The following is a 22,434-nucleotide window of genomic DNA, read 5'->3' as shown; positions in this document are numbered from 1 at the left end:
GAAAGTTGGTCCTCAACCTGGCAGCTAGGCTTCAATGCTAAGAAATGTAAGGTCATGCACCTTGGAAGAGGAAATCCATGCAGGACGTACTTCTTGAACGGAGAAACTTTAACTAGGACTTCAGCAGAACGAGATTTAGGAGTAATCATCAGTGCAGACATGAAAACTGCCAATCAAGTGGAGAAGGCTTCATCTAAGGCAAGGCAGATATTGGGTTGTATCAATAGAAGTTTCGGGGGTCACGTGATGACGTTGAGCTGAGCGGCGGCTCCTTGCTCGTGCTCCGACCCTCTCGCGCTTAAATCTTCGCTTTTTAAAGCCTTCCTGCCTTGCTCCTCTCATTTCTCCGGTGCAGGGCAGAGCGGAACGCTGTGGGGAGCTAACGGCTGCTTCGGCGGCTCTCTGCAGCAGTTTTTGGGCAAGTTATGCCCGTTAAGACCCCGCGGCCGATTCGGGCTCAGCGTGCGCACGGAGCTCCCAAGATGGTGTCCGGAACTGCGACCCCGCCGAGAGTGCTACTCCAGGCGGTCAAGGAATTGACCCGGACCATCTCAGCGGCGATAGATGAGCGGCTCACTAAGCTCCAGGCAACTGTGGAGGATGTGCGGGATTGCCTGGAGCGACATGGTCAGCGACTCCAGAATGCGGAGTCCCGTATAGCTGCCCAGGAGGACCGTTCTGGAGCGCTGGAGACGCAGGTTCAGGCCCTGCAGGCTCAGTGCGTGACCCTCCACGAGCGGCTGGAAGATCAAGAGAACCGCGGCCACCGCAACAATATTCGACTGGTGGGCCTGGTGGAAAATATCCGAGACGCTGAGCTACGCGAGTTAGTGGAGAGGTGGCTGCCTGGCGCGGTGGGTTTTACCCCAGAAGGATCGCGCACCTTGGTGGAGAGGGTGCATCGTCTGGGCCAGCGCCGTGAGGGCGCGGGCAGGCCTCGACCTGTTATTGCCAGGTATCTGAACTTTGCTGACAAGGCCCAGGTCATGGCTCTGTACAGAAAAAAGGGCGCGCTGGAGCGTGAGGGCGCAAAGATCCTACTTTTCAACGACTACTCCGCTGAAGTGGCTGCTCGCCGGCGCGCCCTGGCGCCTCATTGCACCAAGCTCCGCAACAGAGGCTTACGCTTCGTGGTGCAATATCCTGCACAGGTCCGGGTCTTTGAGGCCGGGGGACCGAAGACCTGCGAGGACGTGGAGGCGTTACAGGCTTATATAAGATCTTTGGCGCCTATACCTCCGGACCCCTGAGAAGATTTGCTTTGTTTCCCTAAGACTTTCTCCAGATCCTGCCTCTCTGGTGACTGAACCCGGGGTCGGACAGTCTTGAGCCTTTGCCCTTTGTTTCACTTCTGGGGGGGCTCTGGGGCCAACAATGGTTTTCTTCTCTGTCAGGTTCATGGCTGCCCTGATGGCTGTTTTCGGGGTGTGATATCCTGCTGCACCTGCTGCTACCTCAGCTTTGACACCTGCTCAGGACATGCCCGTCCGGATCCCTGGACTAGGTTGCTGCTTTCTTATTTTGCATGCAGGGATCCTGGACTCTGGACTTAGGGTGTCTGGTATTTCAAACTATGCCCCTTGTTTTCTGTTTGCTTGGCTTATTTGTCGCCTTTGGACATGTTGGTGCTGGGAGGTTTGCTATTGGGGGTGGGGTGGATTTTCGAGGCTTTCTGGGTCTTTTTGCGTGAGGGGGTTGGGGGGGCTTTCAGAAATATGTTTTTAGTATGGGGGGGATGGTTGGGGTGTTGGATGGGCGGGGGTGGGAGAAGCGGGAGGGAGAACGGAAGGGGTATTGTATGTATGGTGAGCTGTGGACTGTTTGTGTGGGGTGTGCTTGGGTGTGCATGTTTGCGTGCTGTGGACATGGGGCGGGGAGGAGGGATTTGGTTGTGGGGGGGCGATTCTCTAGTTCAGTGGGGGGTTTGGGGCTCAATTGCTTGTACTTGGGGGTTTGGCTGGGAGACCCTCAGGGATTCTGTGATGGATCGTTGGGACGGTGCATTGGTGCTGGGTTCTTCCCATGGCTATGGCTGACTTGGTGTGTCTTACATTGAACGTGGCAGGCATCAACTCTCCAATGAAGCGCACGAAGGTCCTGTCGTTCTTGAAGAAGGAAAAGGTCTCTGGCTTTTCTACAGGAGACTCACCTCACGGCCTGCGAACATCAGAAGTTGCAGCGTGACTGGGTGGGGGAAGTAGTGGCGTCCTCTTATTCATCTAGACAGAGGGGGGTGGCTATCCTCATCCATAAGGCGGTGGTAGCGGTCACACACAGGGTTATCCGGGACCCTCAGGGCTGCTTTATCATCTGGGTGGGGACTTTGAATGACAGACCTGTGGTGCTCTGCAATGTTTACGCTCCTAATATCTACACTCCCTCTTTCTTCTCTACTCTAGTGGCCCACTTGATAGCATTACCGAATTATAAACTCCTGGTGGGTGGGGATTTCAATATCACTAGCGATCCTTCCATTGATTGTAAGCCTCCGAGACCAGTGGCGGCGGATAATGAGCGTAGGGGGGTGAACTTCCTGATGGGAGAGCTGGACCTCCAGGATGTGTGGAGGGTTTACCACCCTGGGGAGGTGGATTTTACCTTTTTCTCAGGGGTTCACCACTGTCATTCCCGTCTGGACTACTTCTTACTCCCCTCTCGTTCCATTGGGCGGACGGTGCGCACCCACATATTGGATGTCCCTTTTAGTGACCACGCTGCTGTGACATTGACTCTCAAGTGGGGAAGTGGTTCTCTGGGTGATCGTATTTGGCGTTTTAATCCCTCCCTGTATCTAGACGAGGAATTTCATACCTATCTCATCGAGGAATGTCTAAGTATAAGCAGACGAATGAAGGGACCGAGGTCTCGAACACCATATTCTGGAAAGCGGCGAAGGCTTATCTCCGCGGCTGCATAATAGCCTACTCTATTTGCAAGCGCAAGCTCCGGGATGCTGAACTTACGTCGTTGGCAAAACAGATGAGGGAATGTCGGTTATATCATATGCGGCACAGTTCTGAGGAAGCTCGACAGTCGTATCTCCGTCTGCGTAAACAAATTGACGCCATTCTTTCTGCGCGGGCTTTAACTCATCTTGACGTGTACAAGTTTCAACTTTATAGGTGGGGTAACCGGGCGGGGTAGCTCCTGGCCAACCTGGTTCGCCCTCACCGTCGCGCTGCGTGTATTTCCCATATTCGGGACTCCTCAAATGTGTCGCATCAGACGGAGACGGCTATCCAGACCCAATTCGTACGTTTTTATAGCGATTTATATAGCGCGGGCGTGTACGATACTGAGGCTCGAGACCTTTTCTTTCGAGACTTGAACCTCCCATCTGCCTCGGAGGCGCACCGCGACTTACTCAATGCTCCTATTACTTGTCAAGAGATCTCCATGGCCATTGGTCATCTGAAACTTGCTAAGGCTGCAGGACCGGACGGCATGGGGCCCGAGTTCTATAAGATTTTATAACATCATGTGGGCCCTGCCTTTTGCGCCATGTTTGGTGATATGCAGGCCTCGGATAGAATTCTCCTGGAGCAGAACCATGCTCATGTCGTGGTGCTTCCTAAACCGGGTAAGGATCCTACCTTGGTGGGCTCGTATAGACCCATATCCCTGCTTAACCAGGATATGAAACTCCTTACGGCTATCTTGGCTAAGCGCCTAGCTCAGGTTGTCCCTTTGCTTGTACATCCTAACCAGGTGGGTTTTGTGCCTGGCCGTTTTTCCTCGGCTAACATTCTTAAGGCACTGGTGGCTTTGAGGGAGGGCAGGGGACGCTCTGGGGACGACTTGCTGGCTAGTTTAGACGCAGAAAAAGCCTTCGATAAGGTTGTTTGGCCTTACCTCTTTTGGGTCTTGCGCCGCTTTGGCATTATAGGCTCTTTTCTTGAATGGGTGGTCCGTTTGTATACGGCTCCTACCGCTCAGCTCCTTATTAACCGCCAGCGCACGGCTCCTTTTCCTTTGCGGAGAGGGACCCGGCAGGGGTGTCCCTTGTCGCCGTTGTTGTTTATACTTTCACTTGAACCGCTGGCGGCTAAGATACGAGACGCCCCGGGTGTGGAGGGCATCCGAGTGGGGGCGGAGGTATGCAAGATTACCATGTTTGCGGATGATATGCTACTCTTTGTCGGCAATGCCCGGGTATCTATCCCTTGCATAACTACCTTCATTGACTCTTTTGGGGCTTTCTCTGGACTGAGTATTAATTTCAGTAAGTCTGAGGCGCTCCCGGTTACTTTGCCTTGCGCATCGCGAGCTCTGCCCTCTTTCCCCTTTAGGTGGGCGGTGGGAGAGCTTAAATACCTTGGGATCTTTCTTAGCGCTGATTGGGCCGTGGTTTATCGAAGCAACATTGTGAATCGCCTTGCCCAACTTCGGGATGCTTGTCATCGATGGGGAGACCTCCCCCTGTCGCTCTTTGGCCGTATTGCCTTAGTAAAAATGGTTCTGTTGCCCAAGATTCTTTACCCTTTACAGATGATTCCCCTGTGGTTGCGAACGACCGAGGAGAAGGCCTACAGGTCTTTTGTTGGTTCTTTTATCTGGCGGAACCGGAGGGCCCGTGTGGGGTTTTGGAGACTCACGCAGAGCAGAGACCGGGGTGGTTTAGCGCTCCCGGATCTCCGGTTATATAATGTGGCGGCCCTGATGCGCTGGGTGCATGAACTATACACGCTAGGTTCCTGATTTGCTCCCCCGAGATTGTTTGATTCTTGGGTGGCCCCGCACTGTGCGCTGGCTTGTCTTGACGTCCCTAGGTGGCGACGCCCCAGGACGGGTTGTAATTCTCTTTGGATAGATCCGTTGAGGCGTGCGCTGCTCTGGTGGCGGCGCCGGATAGGGGGGGATTGCGGGACAACTGGGCTTTTCAATTTGTTAGGGGTAACCCTGCGTTCCCACCAGGTGTCGGTGGAGCACGAGGCCTGGAGGCCAGCTTTGGCGCTTGTTTCTGTTTGGGGCATGTTGCAACATCGCCATCTGCGGATGGGATTTTCCCTCCCCTTGCTGACCTCCGCCATCACTGGTCTCTCCCTGATATGCCTTTCTTTGCTTATTTGCAGTTACGTCATTTTTATGAGGCCTATCGAAAAGGTGCCCCTACTGGCTATAGTTTCTTGAAGGTTGACCACATTTTTCTCTCTCTTCCTGCCTCTATGAATTCTCTCTCTACTTGGTATAGGATGGTCCGGGCGGAACGACCGGACCCTCGGCTCCTTGGTTTGGCTTCCCAATGGACTGAGGAGCTAGGGGAGCCGGTCGGGGTTGAGATGTTGGTTGCATGCTTTTCCAGCATCCCTAGAGGGGCGCGGAACGTTTCCCTGCAGGAAATACAATTCAAAATACTACACCGCACATACTTTACTAGGGTACGGGGCAGGAGGGCGGGCCTTTGGGGATCTGATCTATGTGTTAAATGTCAGCGTATGCGTGGCACCCTTGTACACATGTTATTGGAATGTCCGCAGCTGGAAACTTACTGGAATGGGGTGTTGGAATTTTTGGCTCGGGTTGTGCAGTTGCCTTTTCAGTGGTCATATTTACTTATTCTGTTGGGGTGTGAGGGAGAGGTGTTAGACCAGGGCCTTAGTTCGGAGCACTGGCGCTTTCTGTACACCGCTCTGTTGGTGGCCAAGCGTGGAGTGCTCCGTCTCTGGATGGATGTCAATGCGCCCGAGGTGCTAGGATGGAAGCGCTCCTTACTCGAGGTGGCTCGCTGGGAGCTTCGCGTTCACCCAGAGCCGCTGTCAGCGTCCCGGCGCCTGTACCGCTCTCTATGGGATGCTACCATATTGGAGGTTGGCTCTTTTTGAACGGATGTGTGTCTTGCCCACATTCACTTTCACTGGACTGGGGGGGGTAGGAGGGATATCTGTTTCCTCGCTTGCTTGGATGGTTGTGAGTGTGCGGGTCGGTGCGACTGGGGTGTGAATGGAGTATGGAAGATGTGGTGCGTGTGAGCTGGCTGGATATTGGGGTTTCTTTCCATGTGCTTCACTTGGAGGTTTTGTTAATTACAAAACGTTGACTTGTACTGCTCAGCTTGCATGCATTTTGTGCCTCTTGCCTATGCGGACTGAGTTGGGGTGGCTTTTGAATTGACTTGCCCTCTTCGGGGCCTGGTGGGGTTGGTTTTCCCCCTCATTTGGGGGGGTGCTCCCCTATTTGATTTGCTGTTTTGCTCACTCCCAGTCCTGTCTGTAATACAATGTTTTTCTTGGCTGTGCAGTGCTTTTCTGTTTAATAAAAATTATTTCAAACAAAAAAAAAGAAGTTTCGTCAGCCGAAAGCCTGAAGTCATAATGCCGTTGTACAGGGCCATGGTGAGACCTCATCTGGAGTACTGTGTGCAATTCTGGAGGCCACATTACAGTAAAGATGTGCGCAGAATTGAATCGGTTCAGCAGACTTCCACCAGGATGATCTCGGGGCTCAAGGGTCTCTCGTACGAAGAGAGACTGAACAAATTGCAGCTCTACACTCTCGAGGAACGTAGGGAGAGGGGAGACATGATCGAAACATTTAAGTACCTCACGGGACGTGTCGAAGTGGAATATGATATTTTCTTTCTCATGGGACCCTCGGCCACAAGAGGGCACCCGCTCAAACTCAGGGGTGGAAAATTTCATGGCAACACCAGAAAGTATTTCTTCACAGAGAGAGTGGTTGATTATTGGAACAAGCTTCCAGTGCAGATGATCGAGGCAGACAGCGTGCAAGACTTTAAGAATAAATGGGATACCCATGTGGGATCCCTACGAGGGTCAAGATAAGGAAATTGGGTCATTAGGGCATAGACAGGGAGTGGGTAAGCAGAGTGGGCAGACTTGATGGGCTGTAGCCCTTTTCTGCCGTCATCTTCTATGTTTCTATGTTTCTCTATGGTACGGCCTCGAATAGTTCTGGTTGCCGTATCTCAAAAAAGATATAACGGAATTAGAAAATCTACAGAGAAGGGAGACAAAAATGATAAAAGGGATAGGACGACTTCCCTATGAGGAAAGGCTAAAGCGGCTAGGGCTCTTCAGCTTGGAGAAGAGATGGCTCAGGGGTGATATGATAGAGGTCTATAAAATAATGAGTGGAGTGGAAAGGATAGATGTGAATCGCTTGTTCATTCTTTCCAAACATGCTAGGACTAGGGGACATGTGATGAAGCTACTAAGTAGTAGATTTTAAACAAACTGGAGAAAATATTTCTTCACATGTGTAATTAAACTCTGGGATTCATTGCCGGAGAATGTAGTGAAATCAGTTAGCAGGGTTTTAAAAAGATTTGAATAATTTCCTAAAAGAGTAGTCCATAGGTCATTATTGAGATGGCTTGGGGAAATCCACTGCTTCTTCCTAGGAAAAGCAACATAAAATCTGTTTTACTACTTGGGATCTAGTTAGGTACTTGGGACACTAGGCTTGATGGACCTTCAGTCTGCCCCAGCATGGCAATTCTTATGTTCTTACGGCTCTCATGTGGATTTACAACTTTCTGCTTTCAGTAATACACACAGAGGTCTGTAAGCTCAATCATTTGAGATGACCCACCTGGTATTTTCCCTTTACCCTGCTACTCTTATGCAAATGTTGTAATGAATTAGATTCAGTATTTGTCGATTCATTTCTGGTCCACATTGAAACCCTGAAGGCAGTATAGCCTGACTTATGCATAACTAAGAAATCAACCCTGGTGCATTAGACAAAAGGTTGGCATACCTATGTCATTAACATAGGTCTTGCCTAGATTAATAGTGACCAAATTATTCTAGGTTGGTGCCTGCTGGACAGAAAGCCAGTTACTGAAAAACATTGCTATCATAAATATTGATGGTCAGCCCTGATAGGAAGTCCAAGAACTGAATGGGTATGGACACTTGTATCTCACTGTTACCAAAGGTTGTCAACTAACAGAGAAAATATGAGCTGTAACAGCATGACTGCATGAGTGAACCTGGACTGCTGCCCATGTCTTTCTGTTCTTTATGTAGATGTAAAGTTTCAAAAGATGTTAAATTGATTCCTTTAACCAAAAGCAATAAATTCTCAGCATATCCTGCCAAGATGTTAATTTTGTTTGCTCTCCCAATCCCATAATGCAATAGTACTCAAATGGACACTGTATCCATACCTGGAATGATAGCCTGGCTCGTGAACTGACCATAAACTGAGGCAGCATGGGAAAAGGCATTGAACGTTGATGGGACAGGGCTGCTTACAGGGACTCCTGTGCTGATTGGCTGCAGGTCCAAGAAGGCGGGGCTAGATAAAGAGGAAGGGGTGGGACTAGAGCTGGAGCCATCTGGTATTTCCTGCTTAACACAGAAAGATGATTGGGGATCTGTTACAGGGAAGAGGAGTGAGGGGAGGCAAAGGGAAAAAACAAAAGTAAAAAAAATAAATAAAATGCAGATGAAATTAGAAAACACAATGTCTAAAAAAATGACAATAAATAATAATTGAAAAGGTGAGAGGGTATGTTGAGAATGAGAGGGGGGGAGACATTCTTCAGATGGCATCCCAAGCAACATTTATGGATAATGATGGTGTGAAAAGTAAAATATTCTTTTGTAATACTTTTGCAATTTCATATAAAATTCTCATTGCTTGCAATAACTCTTGACTTAAATGGAAGAAATTCAAGTTGAACCATGGAAAACCCGCTTTCCTGGCCTCATTGCCTTACAGTTGATGAAAGACTGCAGAGTAGACCTAATTTTTCCGTTTAAAATTAAAAAGGGAGGTATTTTCTGTTTTATAGTCATAATCTGAATTCAAAATAAAACTTTTGGAAAATAAATATTTAAAAGGGAGGTTTTATGAATGCTACAAGAAAGGGGCAATTTTGACATCTCTGGCCCATTTTGCCAAAATATTTCCCATTAACTTCCATTGCAAACCAATGCAGGGAAGTAGCTATTTTTACCGTGTAGCAAATTCTTCCCTCACAGCAAAAAATATTATGCATTTCTGAATGCTGGGCTCATTCCGTATGGGAAACTTGCTAAAAATCACACCAGAACTTCAGCAAGACCTATTCTGAGCAAAGGAAGGAATCAACACAAGAAGCGCTACAAAATTTTGAAACAAAAACTAAGGGGGCCTGTTTACCAAACTGCAGTAAAAAGTGGCCTTAGCCCTTGCTTACACAAGTCTTTGCTACCCACCAAGGTCATTTTTCCTGCATGGGTAAAATGGCCGTGTTTTTTAAATTGGTGGCCATGGGCTAATTTTCTCATTAGCGTTTGGCCATTAGAGCGAGAACACCAACTGCCACCTATTCTATAGGTGGTAAAAGTTCACACACTTGCTAATTGGTTAGCACGCCGTGATATAACTATGCTAACAAATTAGCACAGTACATGCCTATTCTCTGCCCCAACCTGCCCCAGCACTAAAAAATAAAATCTTTTTTAGTGCTTGGGATGCGGATGCAGATGCCACAATTACCTGAACACACCCTGTGGCATTTTTAGCTGCAGTAAGCAAGGGTGGTGCTTACCACAGCTTAGTAGATGGACCCCTAATTGTATCATTTGCCTTTTTGCTCCCTGTCCTGACCCACTTTCTTACCCTTGTCAAAACGGGAAGGAGAGGCCAAGGTAAGGTGACAAATCCTTTGACTTTATCATTAAGGGCTCCTTTTATTAAACAGTGGTAGAGGTTTCTACCACGGGCCGGCGAGGTAAATGTTCCAACGCTCATAGGAATTCTATGAACATCAGTGCATTTAACTTGCCGGCTTGCAGTAGTAACCTGTACCGTCGTTTAGTAAAACCCAGCGTAAATTTGCCTAAATTGTTTGTACTTTGGAATCTTCTGTGGCTTTTATGATTTTGTTCAGAAGGAGGAGAGTGTGGTGTAGTGGTTAGACTACAGCCTCAGCACCCTGAGGTTGTGGGTTCAAACCACATGCTAATCTTTGTGACCCTGGGCACTTAATTCTCCACTGCCCCAGGTACATTAAACAGATTGTAAGCCCACTGGGACAGACAGAGAAAATGCTTAAAGTACCTATATGTAAACTGCTTTGAATGTGGTTGTAAAACTACAAAAAGGCAGTATATCAATCCCCCCCCTCATGTTATTTTTCTTTCACCGTGTTTTCCAAAATCCCAAGAATGCTCTCATATTGGAACCCTTGGAATTAGTTAGACATCCAGGGCTTAAAACTAACTTAGCACTATGCCCTGAGAAACTTTTCCATTTCAAGATGCTTGTCAAAATACCAGATAAGATCCTCTCTCCATCCATCTCCTACAAATAATGAGAACCACTTTTAAGAAGCGACACCCCTCTGTATAATCCCTCTCCACCCTTTAATTTTCATTTTCTGATGTAATTTAAATCTTTCCCTCCCCCAACACCTATTGTATCTATTTTGTCTATGACTCCATCCTTGCCTTGTATATACTTTGCCCTATCTTATTTTTTATTATATAACTAAAATTTTAGTACTGTAAACCGACCAGACAAATTATAAACAAACTTGGAAACAGGCTGAACCAGTCCTGGATTTTTCCTATTGCATGCATGAATTTGCAGTTCTGATTTTCATAGGGAAATCAATACAAAAATACAAAATACAAAAATACAACAACCTGCAGCTGCAAGTCCCCTTTCCCTACAATGAGTTAAAACCAGGACTGGCTCACCTTGTTCCATGAGATATGGAGCCACATGACAGTTCTAGTTGTGTATACCCTCCCTTTGTCGAAGCTGTGCTGAAAAATTAAGGGGGTCTTTTATTAAGATTAAAAGATGTTATCTACAGCAGAGCCCATAGGAATAAAATGCATTCTGTGACAGATAACATGCACTAATCTTTAGCAAAAGACCCTCTGAGTGAGAGCAAGGCTAGAGATCATGTGAAAGTCTGTTTGGCCCTGCAATGGGAGGGGAGACTTGGATGACTGGCTAAGCCTGAAAAGCTTTACTGACCATTGGGGTTTCTGTTCCTTTGCTTGCAGCAGCATCCACTTTTCAAACCTGTGTCTGACTCATCTTCTAGGAAGCCCATGGCAGAAGCCCTCCCATAGCTAACTATAACCAAAGGAAAAATGCAGATGAAAAATTAAAGGTGCTGCTGGCATCTGAGTGCAAAAACAGGAAAATCCACTAGGAATTAAGGTACAATAAATAAGCTTACTCTAGCAGCTCCTGCCCATGCAAAGTTAATCAGTTATAGATTGAACTTTATCATAGTGCAGGAGCATAAGACCTGCCTTCACAGAAAAGGGGGTTGGGGGGGGGGGGATTCTGGTTTCCCATCTCTATTGGTGATGTTATACACACCTCTCTCTCCGCCCCTCCACCCCCACCCCCATCCCCTCCACACTACCACATATCCATATACTTTCTGCTCAGTTTCCTGCCAGATAGGACCTAGGAGAGAGAATAGGGGCCAAAAGAACAGAGAATGGCCGCTGGCTCAGCCTGCAGTACAGACCATGGGGGTTTGACGTGACTTTTCTGCCCATCTCCAGGAACATCTAAGAGTTTAAAATAAAATGGAAAAACCAGAGTCTAGCACCGTTTTTTTTCCCCCATGCTGAATACTTCCATTGGACTAGCCCTGATGAAAAAAATTGATCAAATCCTAATCAGAAGGTGTGGGTGTACATCTGGTACAAAAAAAAGCCCATTGTGAATAGCATTTTGAGAAGGGTATTCAAACATCCAACTGCCAAATCTGGTATGTTACAAAAGGAACTGCCAAATCTGGATCCTTTTTGGAAACCGTAGAAGGATGCTGGCAAATATCTTGGTATTTACTGGCTGGTACTGCAGGAGGGGCAACTTTAGAGTGGAGGAGTGGCCTAGTGGTTAGAGCATCTGCCTCAGCACCCTGAGGTTGTGAGTTCAGTTCCCACTGCAGCTCCTTGTTAATCTGGACAAGTCATCTAACCCTTCATTGCCCCAGGTACAAAATAAGTACCTGTCTAAAATATGTAAACTGCTTTGATTGTAATCACACAGAAAATGTGTATATCAAGCCCCATTCCCCTTACAGAGCTCCACATAGAGTAGGAAATAAAGGGTAGCATCATGCCAGTGATTATTGTGGAAGTGGCAATTTTCAACTTTAGTGTAAAAAAAATGCCATCATCTCTCAGATTCCACATATGGTGCCCAAACTGGGGTGTTGAGCCAAGATGTGTGCCCAACTAAATTCACTAGTTGGTGCAAATTTGAATTTGTGTTCACATCAAGCTCTGCACTACTCTATAACAAAGTGCTCCAAAATCCCATAGTGTGCAATTGGAAATGAGGCGTGGCCAAGGGAGGGTCAGGGGTGTTCCTAAAATGTGTGCAGTGCTATAGAACACTGAGGATGCGCACCCAATTTGGGCGCTGGAAATTATACCTGGTTTCAGCAAGGATCAGTCTTGGCGCCCAAACAAAGGTGCTGAAATTGGCCCTCACTGCTATTCTATAATGGGTGCTCATTTTTGAGTGTCCGTTATCGAATAGCAGTACGTGCTGATTTTTTTGGGGGGAGGGGGCACCAATTTTTGAGTGCAATTTAATGAATCTAGCCCCATGTATACATAGAGTTAGCTGATTTCACAGACCTATAAGTACAAATGGCAGTAATTAACAAACAAGGCTGCTAAAGATTAGTTTTTCTTGCATTAGAGATAGGAATCAAAAACAGGGAAATTAAGGACAGTGCCCTCTTAATCTCTCACTAGAGAATGACATAGTGACAGAATTTATCACCGTCCCCATCCCTGAGGATAACCGCGGGAAACCATCTTTAAGAAGAGAGGGAAGAATCAGAGTATGAATGGACACAACCACTGACCCTCAAGCCTTGCGTTGAAGAATGCTGGTATAGAAGGACTGAGGTTGAGATAGACCAGTGGTCTCAAACACGCGGCCCGGGGGCCACATGCGGCCTGCCAGGTACTATTTTGAGGCCCTCAGTATGTTTATCATAATCGCAAAAGTAAAATAAAACAGTTTCTTGATCATATGTCTTTAGCTATAAATGACAATATTATTTTTGGAGACTTGGCCAAAAGGAAAGATTTATAAACTATGAAGAGTTTTACCTCATGCAAAATTGTCATTTCTTTAATAAGACATTAACTATTTTTTCTGCGGCCCTCCAAGTACCTACAAATCCAAAATGTGGCCCTGCAAAGGGTTTGAGTTTGAGACCACTGAGATAGACAGTAAAGAATGACACGGGATGGTTTCCCACAACTCTCGCTTAAAGCTCAGGCCAAAATGAGCACTTGTAATTCTATGCATGCCACAGAGCAAGTACTAAAGCTGATGGGGAAAGTGTACAGCTGTACTCTTTCAGTCCACTCAAGCCCAGTCCCCTCAAAATCTCTATGTCCCAGGGATCAACACATGTAACTAGCAGTTTTCAGAAATCACTATCTACATATGTAGATGCTTCTACTATGACCTCCTCAGTGTCACAGAAACTCCTGTTCTGCCCCTGCTTCTGCTCTGATTACTCTGCATTGCACCCCTGTTATTTTTCCCTGCCAGAACATCTATATTTACTTATACAGCTGTAGAGGATACCAGAACAGCACAAAGGAAATTTTCTATGTACAAATAAGTACATCATTTACATAATTGCACCCCTCTCCCCCCCTCCCCCATATATATACATGTGTGGCACTTGACATTGTCTCATGATAGTTGACCTGTGAGGGGGGTGGAACACAGTTCCCATTATTTGTATTTCCTTGGCATGTCAATAAAGTTATTTGACTCTGAGCCTGAACACCTTGCCATCCCTTAATATATCATTTTTCATTCCTGTCACTAGGCACAGGCAGACACCGAAATGGCCTTTTCCCATGGCTGTGTCATGACTGTGTGGGAACTCCTGGGAACGCTTCTGCTCCAGTGAGTCCGTCTCTTTTCCAAAGCACCATCAGGTCCAGCCTAATGAGGCGGCACTGCTGCAAACACACTTCCCAGCTGGGCAGTATCAACAGCCGCAACGGGCAGGAAGAAGCCACATGCTTTGTCTCTCTTACAACCTTCTCAGGGTTTTTTTGTTCTCTCTTTTTTAGCAATATCCTGACTTCTGAAGTACGTTAGTTAAATCAACTGTTCCGAGAGGAGGCAATCCATCAGAGATATATGAAAACAGTTGGGGGAATGAATTCTAAGCCTAGCTCTGACACTGACTTTCTATGTGATCCAGGGCAAGTCACTTTATTTTCCTGTGTTTTGCAACTTTTCTTGGCTTTGCCTCAGTTCTAATCCCAATCGTTTCACCATGTCTTGATATAACCCTAGGCATGTTGTTTTTTCACCCTCTCTGTCTGACCCTGATCTCATCACTTTATCTCCTTGTGTCTCTTTCACTGACTTCCTGGTAACCTTGAGCTTACCATTTTATCTTGACTCTCTGTGTGTTGGATCTGATTTTGACAAAGACAAAATTCCAGAGGACATTTTTGAGCAATACCCACTGCTAAGCCTACCCTTCCCGCTTCTATTTGTCCATCTGTCCGGGTGCTGGATTCTTGCTCTCATCTTACCTGACACAGCAGAGTAGGCCTGGTGAGCAGAGAGATTTCGACCCAAGGGTGTACTTGAAGGAGTCAGAGTAGCCTTTCCATCATCCATCGAGCTATTGATCAGAGGCAGTGGGTACAGACCCTGACAACAGAGAAGAAGGGTTAGAGGGAATCATCTATATAGAAACATCATAACCTAGAAAATGATGGTAGGAAGGGTCAAATTTGGTCCTCTTTGAGGAGAGGAACATATAGAGTTACCAGATATCCAGATTTACCCAGACATGTCCTCTTTTTAGAGGACAGTCCAAGTGTCAGGACATCTTTCTAACCTGTAAGGAGTTCGTCTGGGTTTTTGGCTCTGGGCTGTGTCTGGGAGGGCCTCTGAGCATGCGTGGACGTGATGCGATGAAATCATCGCATCATCGCATTCCTTCTGCGCATGCTCAAAGGCCCTCCCAGACACAGCTAAGAGCTTAAGAGGAGATTTGTGTGGGGGCGGGGCTGGGGTGAAATGGGGCATGGTAGAACAGGATGTTGCTGGGGGCGGGGCCACGTGTCCGGTTTTGTACTTTGTTGAAATCTGGCGACGCTATGAACATATTAATTCCTACTGCAGACATATCTGCAATTAGTGCGCCTAACGGCACCTAACTAGGGCACACTTTATAGAATCTGACCCTTTATTCATACCTGAAATTTATTATTTTATTTATTTAAAACTTTTTTTATACCGTTTACAAAAATACTAAAACAGTTTACATCAATTAAGACATACATAAGATAAAAACAAACCATATCATAAAATATACATAGTTAAACAATTTCTTCTCTTCAGATGTCTATGTCACCAACATCCAGGTTAGGAGACAGTTCACTTGTCCCTCACAAGTGTTAGTATCACTAAACTCCAGCTCAGGAGATCCTTGTGCTGTGTTAGCTCATCCATTTCTATTATAAGCCTTATGGGCTAGATTCTGTATGTGGTGCTGAAAAAATGAGCAAGAAGCACTAGTCTATAAAGGTTGCTCCAAGTTGGGCACCATTTATTGAAAAGTGTTTGGTTCCGGGATCTGCACTGAATTTTAGGTGCAAGGATTTACACCGTGAAACCTGTTGTAAATCCTCATCCCTAAATTAGGTGCAGATTGGCCTTATTCTGTAAAATTGCACACAAAGTTCAGGAACTTCCCTGACCCATCCATGCCCCTCCTATGGCCATGCTCCTTTATTAGATCTGCATGGAAAAATTTAAGCGCACATCTTTACAGAATAGCGACTATAAAGATGCATGCATAAATTTCAATTATTGCCAATTAGCACCAATAATTGTTAGTGCCCAATTCCCCCTTGCTAATTAGCTCATTAAACAATTCAATTATATGTACTAATTGGGCAGATGCCACTGTTCTCTCTAAGCTGCACGGCCGTGAACCTTTTGGTAGGAGGCCACATAGCCATTCAGCCCTACTATGCAGTCCGCACATCAGGATCTCCTGTACAATTCTGCCACCGCCGCTGCTGCTTTCTCGAACCAGCAGCATCAGCGGCAGCAAACTGAAATTCAGCCTTTGTGGGACCTTCCTGTACCTGCCTGTGGCTTCTGGTCTTCCCTTTCTGATATCACTTTTTTTGTTCTGAGACAGAGCTAGCAGCTGCGGGTAAGTGCTGGAAGGTCTCACAATGGCTGAACTTCAGCAGTGGCGGAGAGGTGAGGGGCAGATGCTGATATATAAGTGGGTTAGAGGGAGAGAGACAGAAGGGGCAGGACACTGGATGGAAGTGGGATGAAGGGAAAGAGAGGAGGAGCAGATGCTGAAGGAAGTGGGGTGGAGAGACAGAGAGAAAGGGCAGATGCTTGATAGAAGTGGGGAGAAGAGAGGAGAGCAGAGCAGATGCTGCATGGAAGTAAGAGAGAGAGGGAAAGATGCTGGATAGAAGTGGGGAAAAGAAGGGACAGATGCTGGATGGAATGGGGTAGAGAAAGACGGAACATACAGGATGGAAGGAGGGGATTAAAAAAGGGCACTTGCTGGATGGGGGAGAAGAAGACAAAGTTAGTGAGATAATGGGGGAATAAGAAGAGGTGAAATAGGAGAGCAGGGGTGAGGGAAAGGGGTGGCAAGTTCTAGGTAGACACAATGAAAAAGGGAAATTGAGGATATTACATTACAACAATGCTTGTATTCTGCAATAGCTTATGGTTTTATGTAGATTACAATAACAACTTTACCAGCAAATCCTGGGGAATTACAATAGCAAAAAATATCATAAAATTATATCCTCGCCAAAAAGGACAATAATGTTGTTTTCTTATATAAGAAAAAACAAAAATTGGAATTGCAAGAAGTTCAATAATAAATGAACAATAATAACAATAAACATAATTTACGCCTGCTTATTAAATAGAGAGATATTTCCTGAACAGATAATTTTTTTAAAACTTTCCCGAATTAAAAGTAAGGTTGCATATATCTAGATAAGTTATTCCAAACCAATGGTGCCTGATAAATGAAATTAGCAGAATAACTCATTTTTGATTTAAAACCTTTGGGATTTGGGTGCATGAGAATTAATGAGTCTCGAGAACAATATTTTTTAGATGATAATTGGATTAATTTACTCAGATAATGTGAAGTTAGTCCAAGATCTCTTCCCTAGTTCTCAGTCTGCTGCTCTAACCATTAGGTACAGCTAAGATAATGTGCAACGTTTGGTAACTCAACAGCAAATTAAAGGCTAGCAGAGCTGAAGCCTGGTGGCCATTCGGCAACCTACCTAAAACATTGATAGGTAGATTATTTTATGGTTGCCAATAACCTCAGAATTTCTGTTACAGTACTGATGAACGTTACTGTTCATATGGCCAACAGGAAGATGGTGGACTGGGGAGTGAGGGCTGAATGAGAACCAAATGTTAAAGTACCTGCTTATGTTTCCAGAATACTGTAAATACTATTCTGTTTGATATGGTGCATCATTTTGCTGTGTATAATGCCATCAGTAACAGAGGTACTGGAGGAGGCAGCTGATAGACAGTGAAAAAGATTCTTTCCTGCTGTATTCTTTGCGTTCTGAGAATTTAGCGCCATTGAAGACGTCTTTGAACCCAAGACTTGTCGAGACTGGTAAAATGACCTGCGCAGGTGTTAAGTTATGGAACGCCTTGGTGGGTCAGAAATGAAATTGCTGTGAAAAGACGCTGTGAAAATTGCTGTGAAAAGCCACAGCTATTTGTTGATGCCTTTTTATCCACATTATGGTATCTCCTTGAAGGGTTTTTTTTTTTAAGTTTATTAGATGTTTATATACCGCCTATCAAGGTTTATCTAAGCGGTTTTACAATCAGGTACTCAAGTATTTTCCCTATCTGTCCTGGTGGGCTCACAATCTATGTTTATATGTTTATTTTATTATATGGTTTTTAACTATGCATTTGCTTTTAGTATGTGTTCATTTTAAATACTGTGCATGTAAATTTTGTAAAATGTTTAGTTTTAAACGATATATAAAATTCTAAAATAAATAAAAGGGCAAACCGACAAAATCCATCAGTTTAGCAGCCGTGTCTATTTGAAATGTAGACCCGCATTTTGCTGGCCTACATTTCAGGCGCCTATCGCAGCTCTAGGGAGATGCCTAGGGCCACCTAAACTCGCCTAAGCCACTTCTGGGCGAAACCATGCCCATGCCTAGCCTTGGGTGAACTTAGGCAGCCCTACGTGCCTCTCTAGGCTCGCAAAAACGTCTACAGTGTAGGCTGCCTGCCTCGGGTGTTTTTTTTTAAAAAAAACGTACGTCTCAATTGGCTAGTTAGACAGCGGTAGAAAGTCTACCGCCACCTACAATGAGGACGCCACTTATAGAATTTACCCCTTATTAAACTACAAACCGGTCCATCCAATCATCTGCTCCGCAATGATTTGTTGTTTTGTTTATTCAAAAGTGCGCCTAGAGTCCCCTTCCTTTTTTTTTTTTAAACGAGTGATGCTCATACATGGGGAGTACTCCCTTTTAAGCTGTGCTAAACATCCAGTATCTAAGGGCTCCTTTTACTAAGGTACGCTAGCATTTTTAGCACACGCAGGATATTACCGCGTGCTACACTGCGCGCTACGTGACTAGAACTTACGCCAGCTCCTGGCGTTACATAGAAACATAGAAACATAGAAATAGACGGCAGATAAGGGCCACGGCCCATCCAGTCTGCCCACCCTAATGACCCTCCCCTACCTTTGCCTAGTGAATAGAGCCCACGTGTCGATCCCATTTGGCCTTAAAATCAGGCACGCTGCTGGCCTCAATCACTTGCAGTGGAAGACTATTCCATCGATCAACCACCCTTTCAGTGAAAAAGAATTTCCTGGTGTCACCTCGTAGTTTCCCGCCTCTGATTTTCCACGGATGCCCTCTTGTTGCCATGGGTCCCTTGAAAAAGAAGATATCTTCTTCCGCTACGATGCGGCCCGTGAGATACTTGAACGTCTCGATCATGTCCCCCCTCTCTCTGCGCTCCTCAAGCGAGTATAGCCGCAGTTTGTCTAACCTCTCTTCGTACGGGAGATCTTTGAGTCCCGAGCGTCTAGCGCGAGCAGCAATGTAGCCCGCGCTATTCCATGCGTTAATGCCCTAACGCAGCTTCGTAAAAGGAGCCCTAAGTAAACTTCAGAGTGGTTATAAAGCACAGGCAAAGAAGTAGGGAAAGCATGCACATGTAGGTGTGTGTTTGCATGTGTGTCTGTAAGAAGTGCTCACAAGGTAATGTCATGGAAAATTTTGTTCCTGTCAACTCAGCCTTTCTTTGCCCATGTGAACTCAATCCTTAGAGGGAACATCATGCCCAAATTTGTTCACACAGTTTTGAGTGCCATATAGAGAACTAGGGGATCTGTGTTTTCTTGTATGAGGACCTACATATGTAAAATGTTTTAGAATACAAGGGCATGGAAGATGAAGCTTATGTGTGTGTGCATGTGAATAGTGCTTTAAGACATTAAGGAATATGGAAGGCAGTCTTTACCTGTGCATGTGTTAGTGTGTATACACTGCTTTGAAATACAGTGCTCAGTGGCATAGTAAAAGGGGGTGGGAGGCAAGCTACCCCCGGTGCCATCTTTGCGGGGGGCACTGGCACCTCTTTTCCTCATCACCCCCTCACCTGCCCCCCCCTCCATGTATCTTCTTAAACATTCGCCGGCGCAAGCAGCATCTTGCACTTGACGTCAATTCCTGGTCACAGGACCAGGACATGATGTCAGATGGGAGACATGGCCAGCATGAGCAGCAGATGAAAGATACTGCTTGCACCAGCAAAAAGTTCAAGAGAGATGAGAGGGGTGGGGATGCTCTAGCAGCAGAAAGAGTGGGGAGCACTCAAGTGGCAGGGAAGAGTGTGTGTGTGGGAGGGAGGGGATGCACGCCTGGGTGATGCAGGGTGCCACCGCCCCGGACACTAACCTCTCTCACTGCACCATTGACCTTTCTGTTTCTTATGTTTACAAGAGAAAGTCATCCCCTCTTCCCCTGCATTTTCTCATTCCGTGGGTTGTTTTCCTTGCCTTAAACATGCACATGACGCTGACAGCATGTTAGAGATGTAGTCGTCAGTTTGAACAAAGGGAGCTTGCTTTAAAGACACAGAGAATTAGTTGCTATATACTGTATACAGACTGCCTCCTTTTCCTTATTCCTGTGTGGGGTTCCTACTGAGCTTAGAACTATGTCTCTGAATGTGCATTCCCATTTCAGAGGTTTTAGTCACATCTCCCCCTCCTTTTCTCTTTCCCCCACCGAGAGGAGCATCAAAGCTTTCATTTTCTGGATGGTGATGCCTGCTGCCTCTCAGCAGATGTTCTGTGAGCTGGGACTGCATGCACAGCTGCGCCGAGGCACATCAAAACTTACACACTTTTCTGCTAAGGCAACTTAAAGCAAGATGCCTTTCACTCTGCCTTTCCTCCATCTGTGAGTACCTCAGCTCATTACCCCAAATACATTACCCCAGGCGTGGGCAAACTTTTTCACTCGTGGGCCACAATAAGTTCTTAAATTTGACAGAGGGGCCGGACCCATCCCTGTCCCGTCCCTGCAAACCATCTGATCCCATCCACACAAGGCTCGAATAGTTTTATACTGAACTGATTTTATTAAATTATAAAAAGAAACAATATTCTGTACAATTGTCATTTTATAAATCAAAGTTCTGGCTGCTGAACTAAAAAAAGAGATATTCAGCTGACAGGGCTTTGTTTATAAATGTTTATCAACACAACTATTATACCACTTTATCCTAAAGCAAGAAAAAATAAAATAAATAGAATTTATTTTCTACCTTTCTTGTTTGGTTTCTGCTTTCCTCATCTTCACCTCATTGAATTCTTTCCATTCACTGTCTGCCTTCTCTCTGCCAGTTCCCTTCAGCAGCATCTTCTCCCCACTCTCTCTTCCCCATTTCCCTTCAGCAGCGTCTTCCCCATTTCCCATTAGCGTCTTCTCCCCACTCTCTGTTCCCCATTTCCCTTCAGCGTCTTCTCCCCACTCTCTCTTCCCCATTTTCCCTCAGCAGCTTCTTCTCCCCAGTCCCCACTCTCTCTTCCCCATTTCCCTTCAGCGTCTTCTCCCCACTTTCTGTTCCCCATTTCCCTTCAGCGTCTACTCCCCACCCTCTCTTCCCCATTTCTCTTCGGCATCTGTTCCTTTCCTCCATCCCTCCCTCCAGCACCCTTTGTGCTTCCTGCCCCTGATTGCAGGACCGGATGCATTAGTCAAGCTGCCAGCTGAGGCAGCCAAGCCTCAAGCCATCCTCTGGTCAAAGACATCGCCAAACCCATTGCAGCTTTTTGTGCGGGTGAAGAGGATCTTCCTGCAGGAGCTCCCAGCACCCGCATGACTTGGTCTGCCTCTGCATAATCCTCACTCCACGTCCCTATCGGTCATGGTCTGGCATTGGGCACTGGGCCACAGTGGCTCAGGCAGCTGCGGTCGGACTCTCCCCAGTGGCTCCAGGCTGTTCAGATCCTCCTCAGAGCAGCTGGTGTTCTCCAAGCTCTCTGCCTCTGACTTGGGCCCCCCAACACCAGCTGGTCTCCTCGGCTGGACAAAGATAATCCACAGAGACAGGCAGCAGGTTCTTTGTGCTCCACAGCTCCAGGGCCCCCAACTTCAGCTCTGGGCTGGGTCTGGGGTGTAGCGCACAGCGGTGCCAGGCACAAAGCCCAGCCTCGGCCTCCTCTCCCCCTTCCACGCGCAACACAGAAAACCATCAGCTGAGCCCAGGCCCGGAAAGGGAAATGCTGAGCAACAGGAGATCCCCATCCCCTAAAAGGTGACTCAGGGCCCGGTACGTGACAGCTTCAGAATCCCGGAGCGCCGCGGATTGCATCGGCTTCATGGAAGGGAGGGAGGAAAATACACATTGCCATGGCAGGCCGGTTTAAAACATTAAACGGGCCACATATGGCCCGTGGGCCATAGTTTGCCCATGTCTTCATTAAGCCCTTACAGTTTCATAACATCTTCTGTCCTCTGATAGTATTTTCTTTCTTCTCTCCATGTTGTCTCCTTTGGAAACTCCCTTCCTGATTTGAGAATCAATCACTGTCAGAGCTTCCTTTTCTCAGTATCAGGATGGAATGTGATCTCTTCCCCACCTTCCAGTGCTCCACCATTGAACGAGGAGGTGCTGAAAAGTTCTCAGCTCAACCAAGAAGAGAATGGCGTGCATATGGTTCAACCAATGATCTGAAACAATATCAAAACATAGAATTTTGTTTCTGCAAATTGGCACTTAACAAAATAAGATAACGCTCTTTGTAGCTACAGTGACAATATAACGCTCAGCATTTAGGAAGTTGGTTGGTTAGGCTGAGAACTTTACAGGACCCCTTTAGTTTTGTATGTCCCAACCTCCATTACTCCACAAATACACTTCACTAAT

At 46.3% G+C, this 22,434-nt stretch overlaps 1 protein-coding gene across 10 annotated transcripts in view; it reads right to left on the bottom strand.

Moving 5' to 3' along the window:
• PAX8 (paired box 8) overlaps positions 1-22,434 on the bottom strand; it is a 154,783-nt gene that overhangs the window by 41,568 nt on the left and 90,781 nt on the right. For 4 of the 10 annotated variants that reach the window (XM_033949357.1, XM_033949359.1, XM_033949358.1 and 1 more), the window contains 3 exons: positions 14,520-14,640; positions 10,942-11,043; positions 8,132-8,341 (listed from right to left, as the gene is read on the bottom strand). In XM_033949357.1, the coding sequence (XP_033805248.1) occupies positions 8,132-8,341; positions 10,942-11,043; positions 14,520-14,640 (433 nt within the window). The remainder of the gene's footprint in view (positions 1-8,131; positions 8,342-10,941; positions 11,044-14,519; positions 14,641-22,434) is intronic. The other 6 variants (XM_033949361.1, XM_033949364.1, XM_033949362.1 and 3 more) reach the window with 2 other exon arrangements.

The sequence above is a fragment of the Geotrypetes seraphini genome, chromosome 6 (genome assembly GCF_902459505.1).
Source record: "Geotrypetes seraphini chromosome 6, aGeoSer1.1, whole genome shotgun sequence".
Lineage (NCBI taxonomy): Eukaryota > Metazoa > Chordata > Amphibia > Gymnophiona > Dermophiidae > Geotrypetes > Geotrypetes seraphini.
This window is presented reverse-complemented; position numbering and strand designations above follow the sequence as displayed.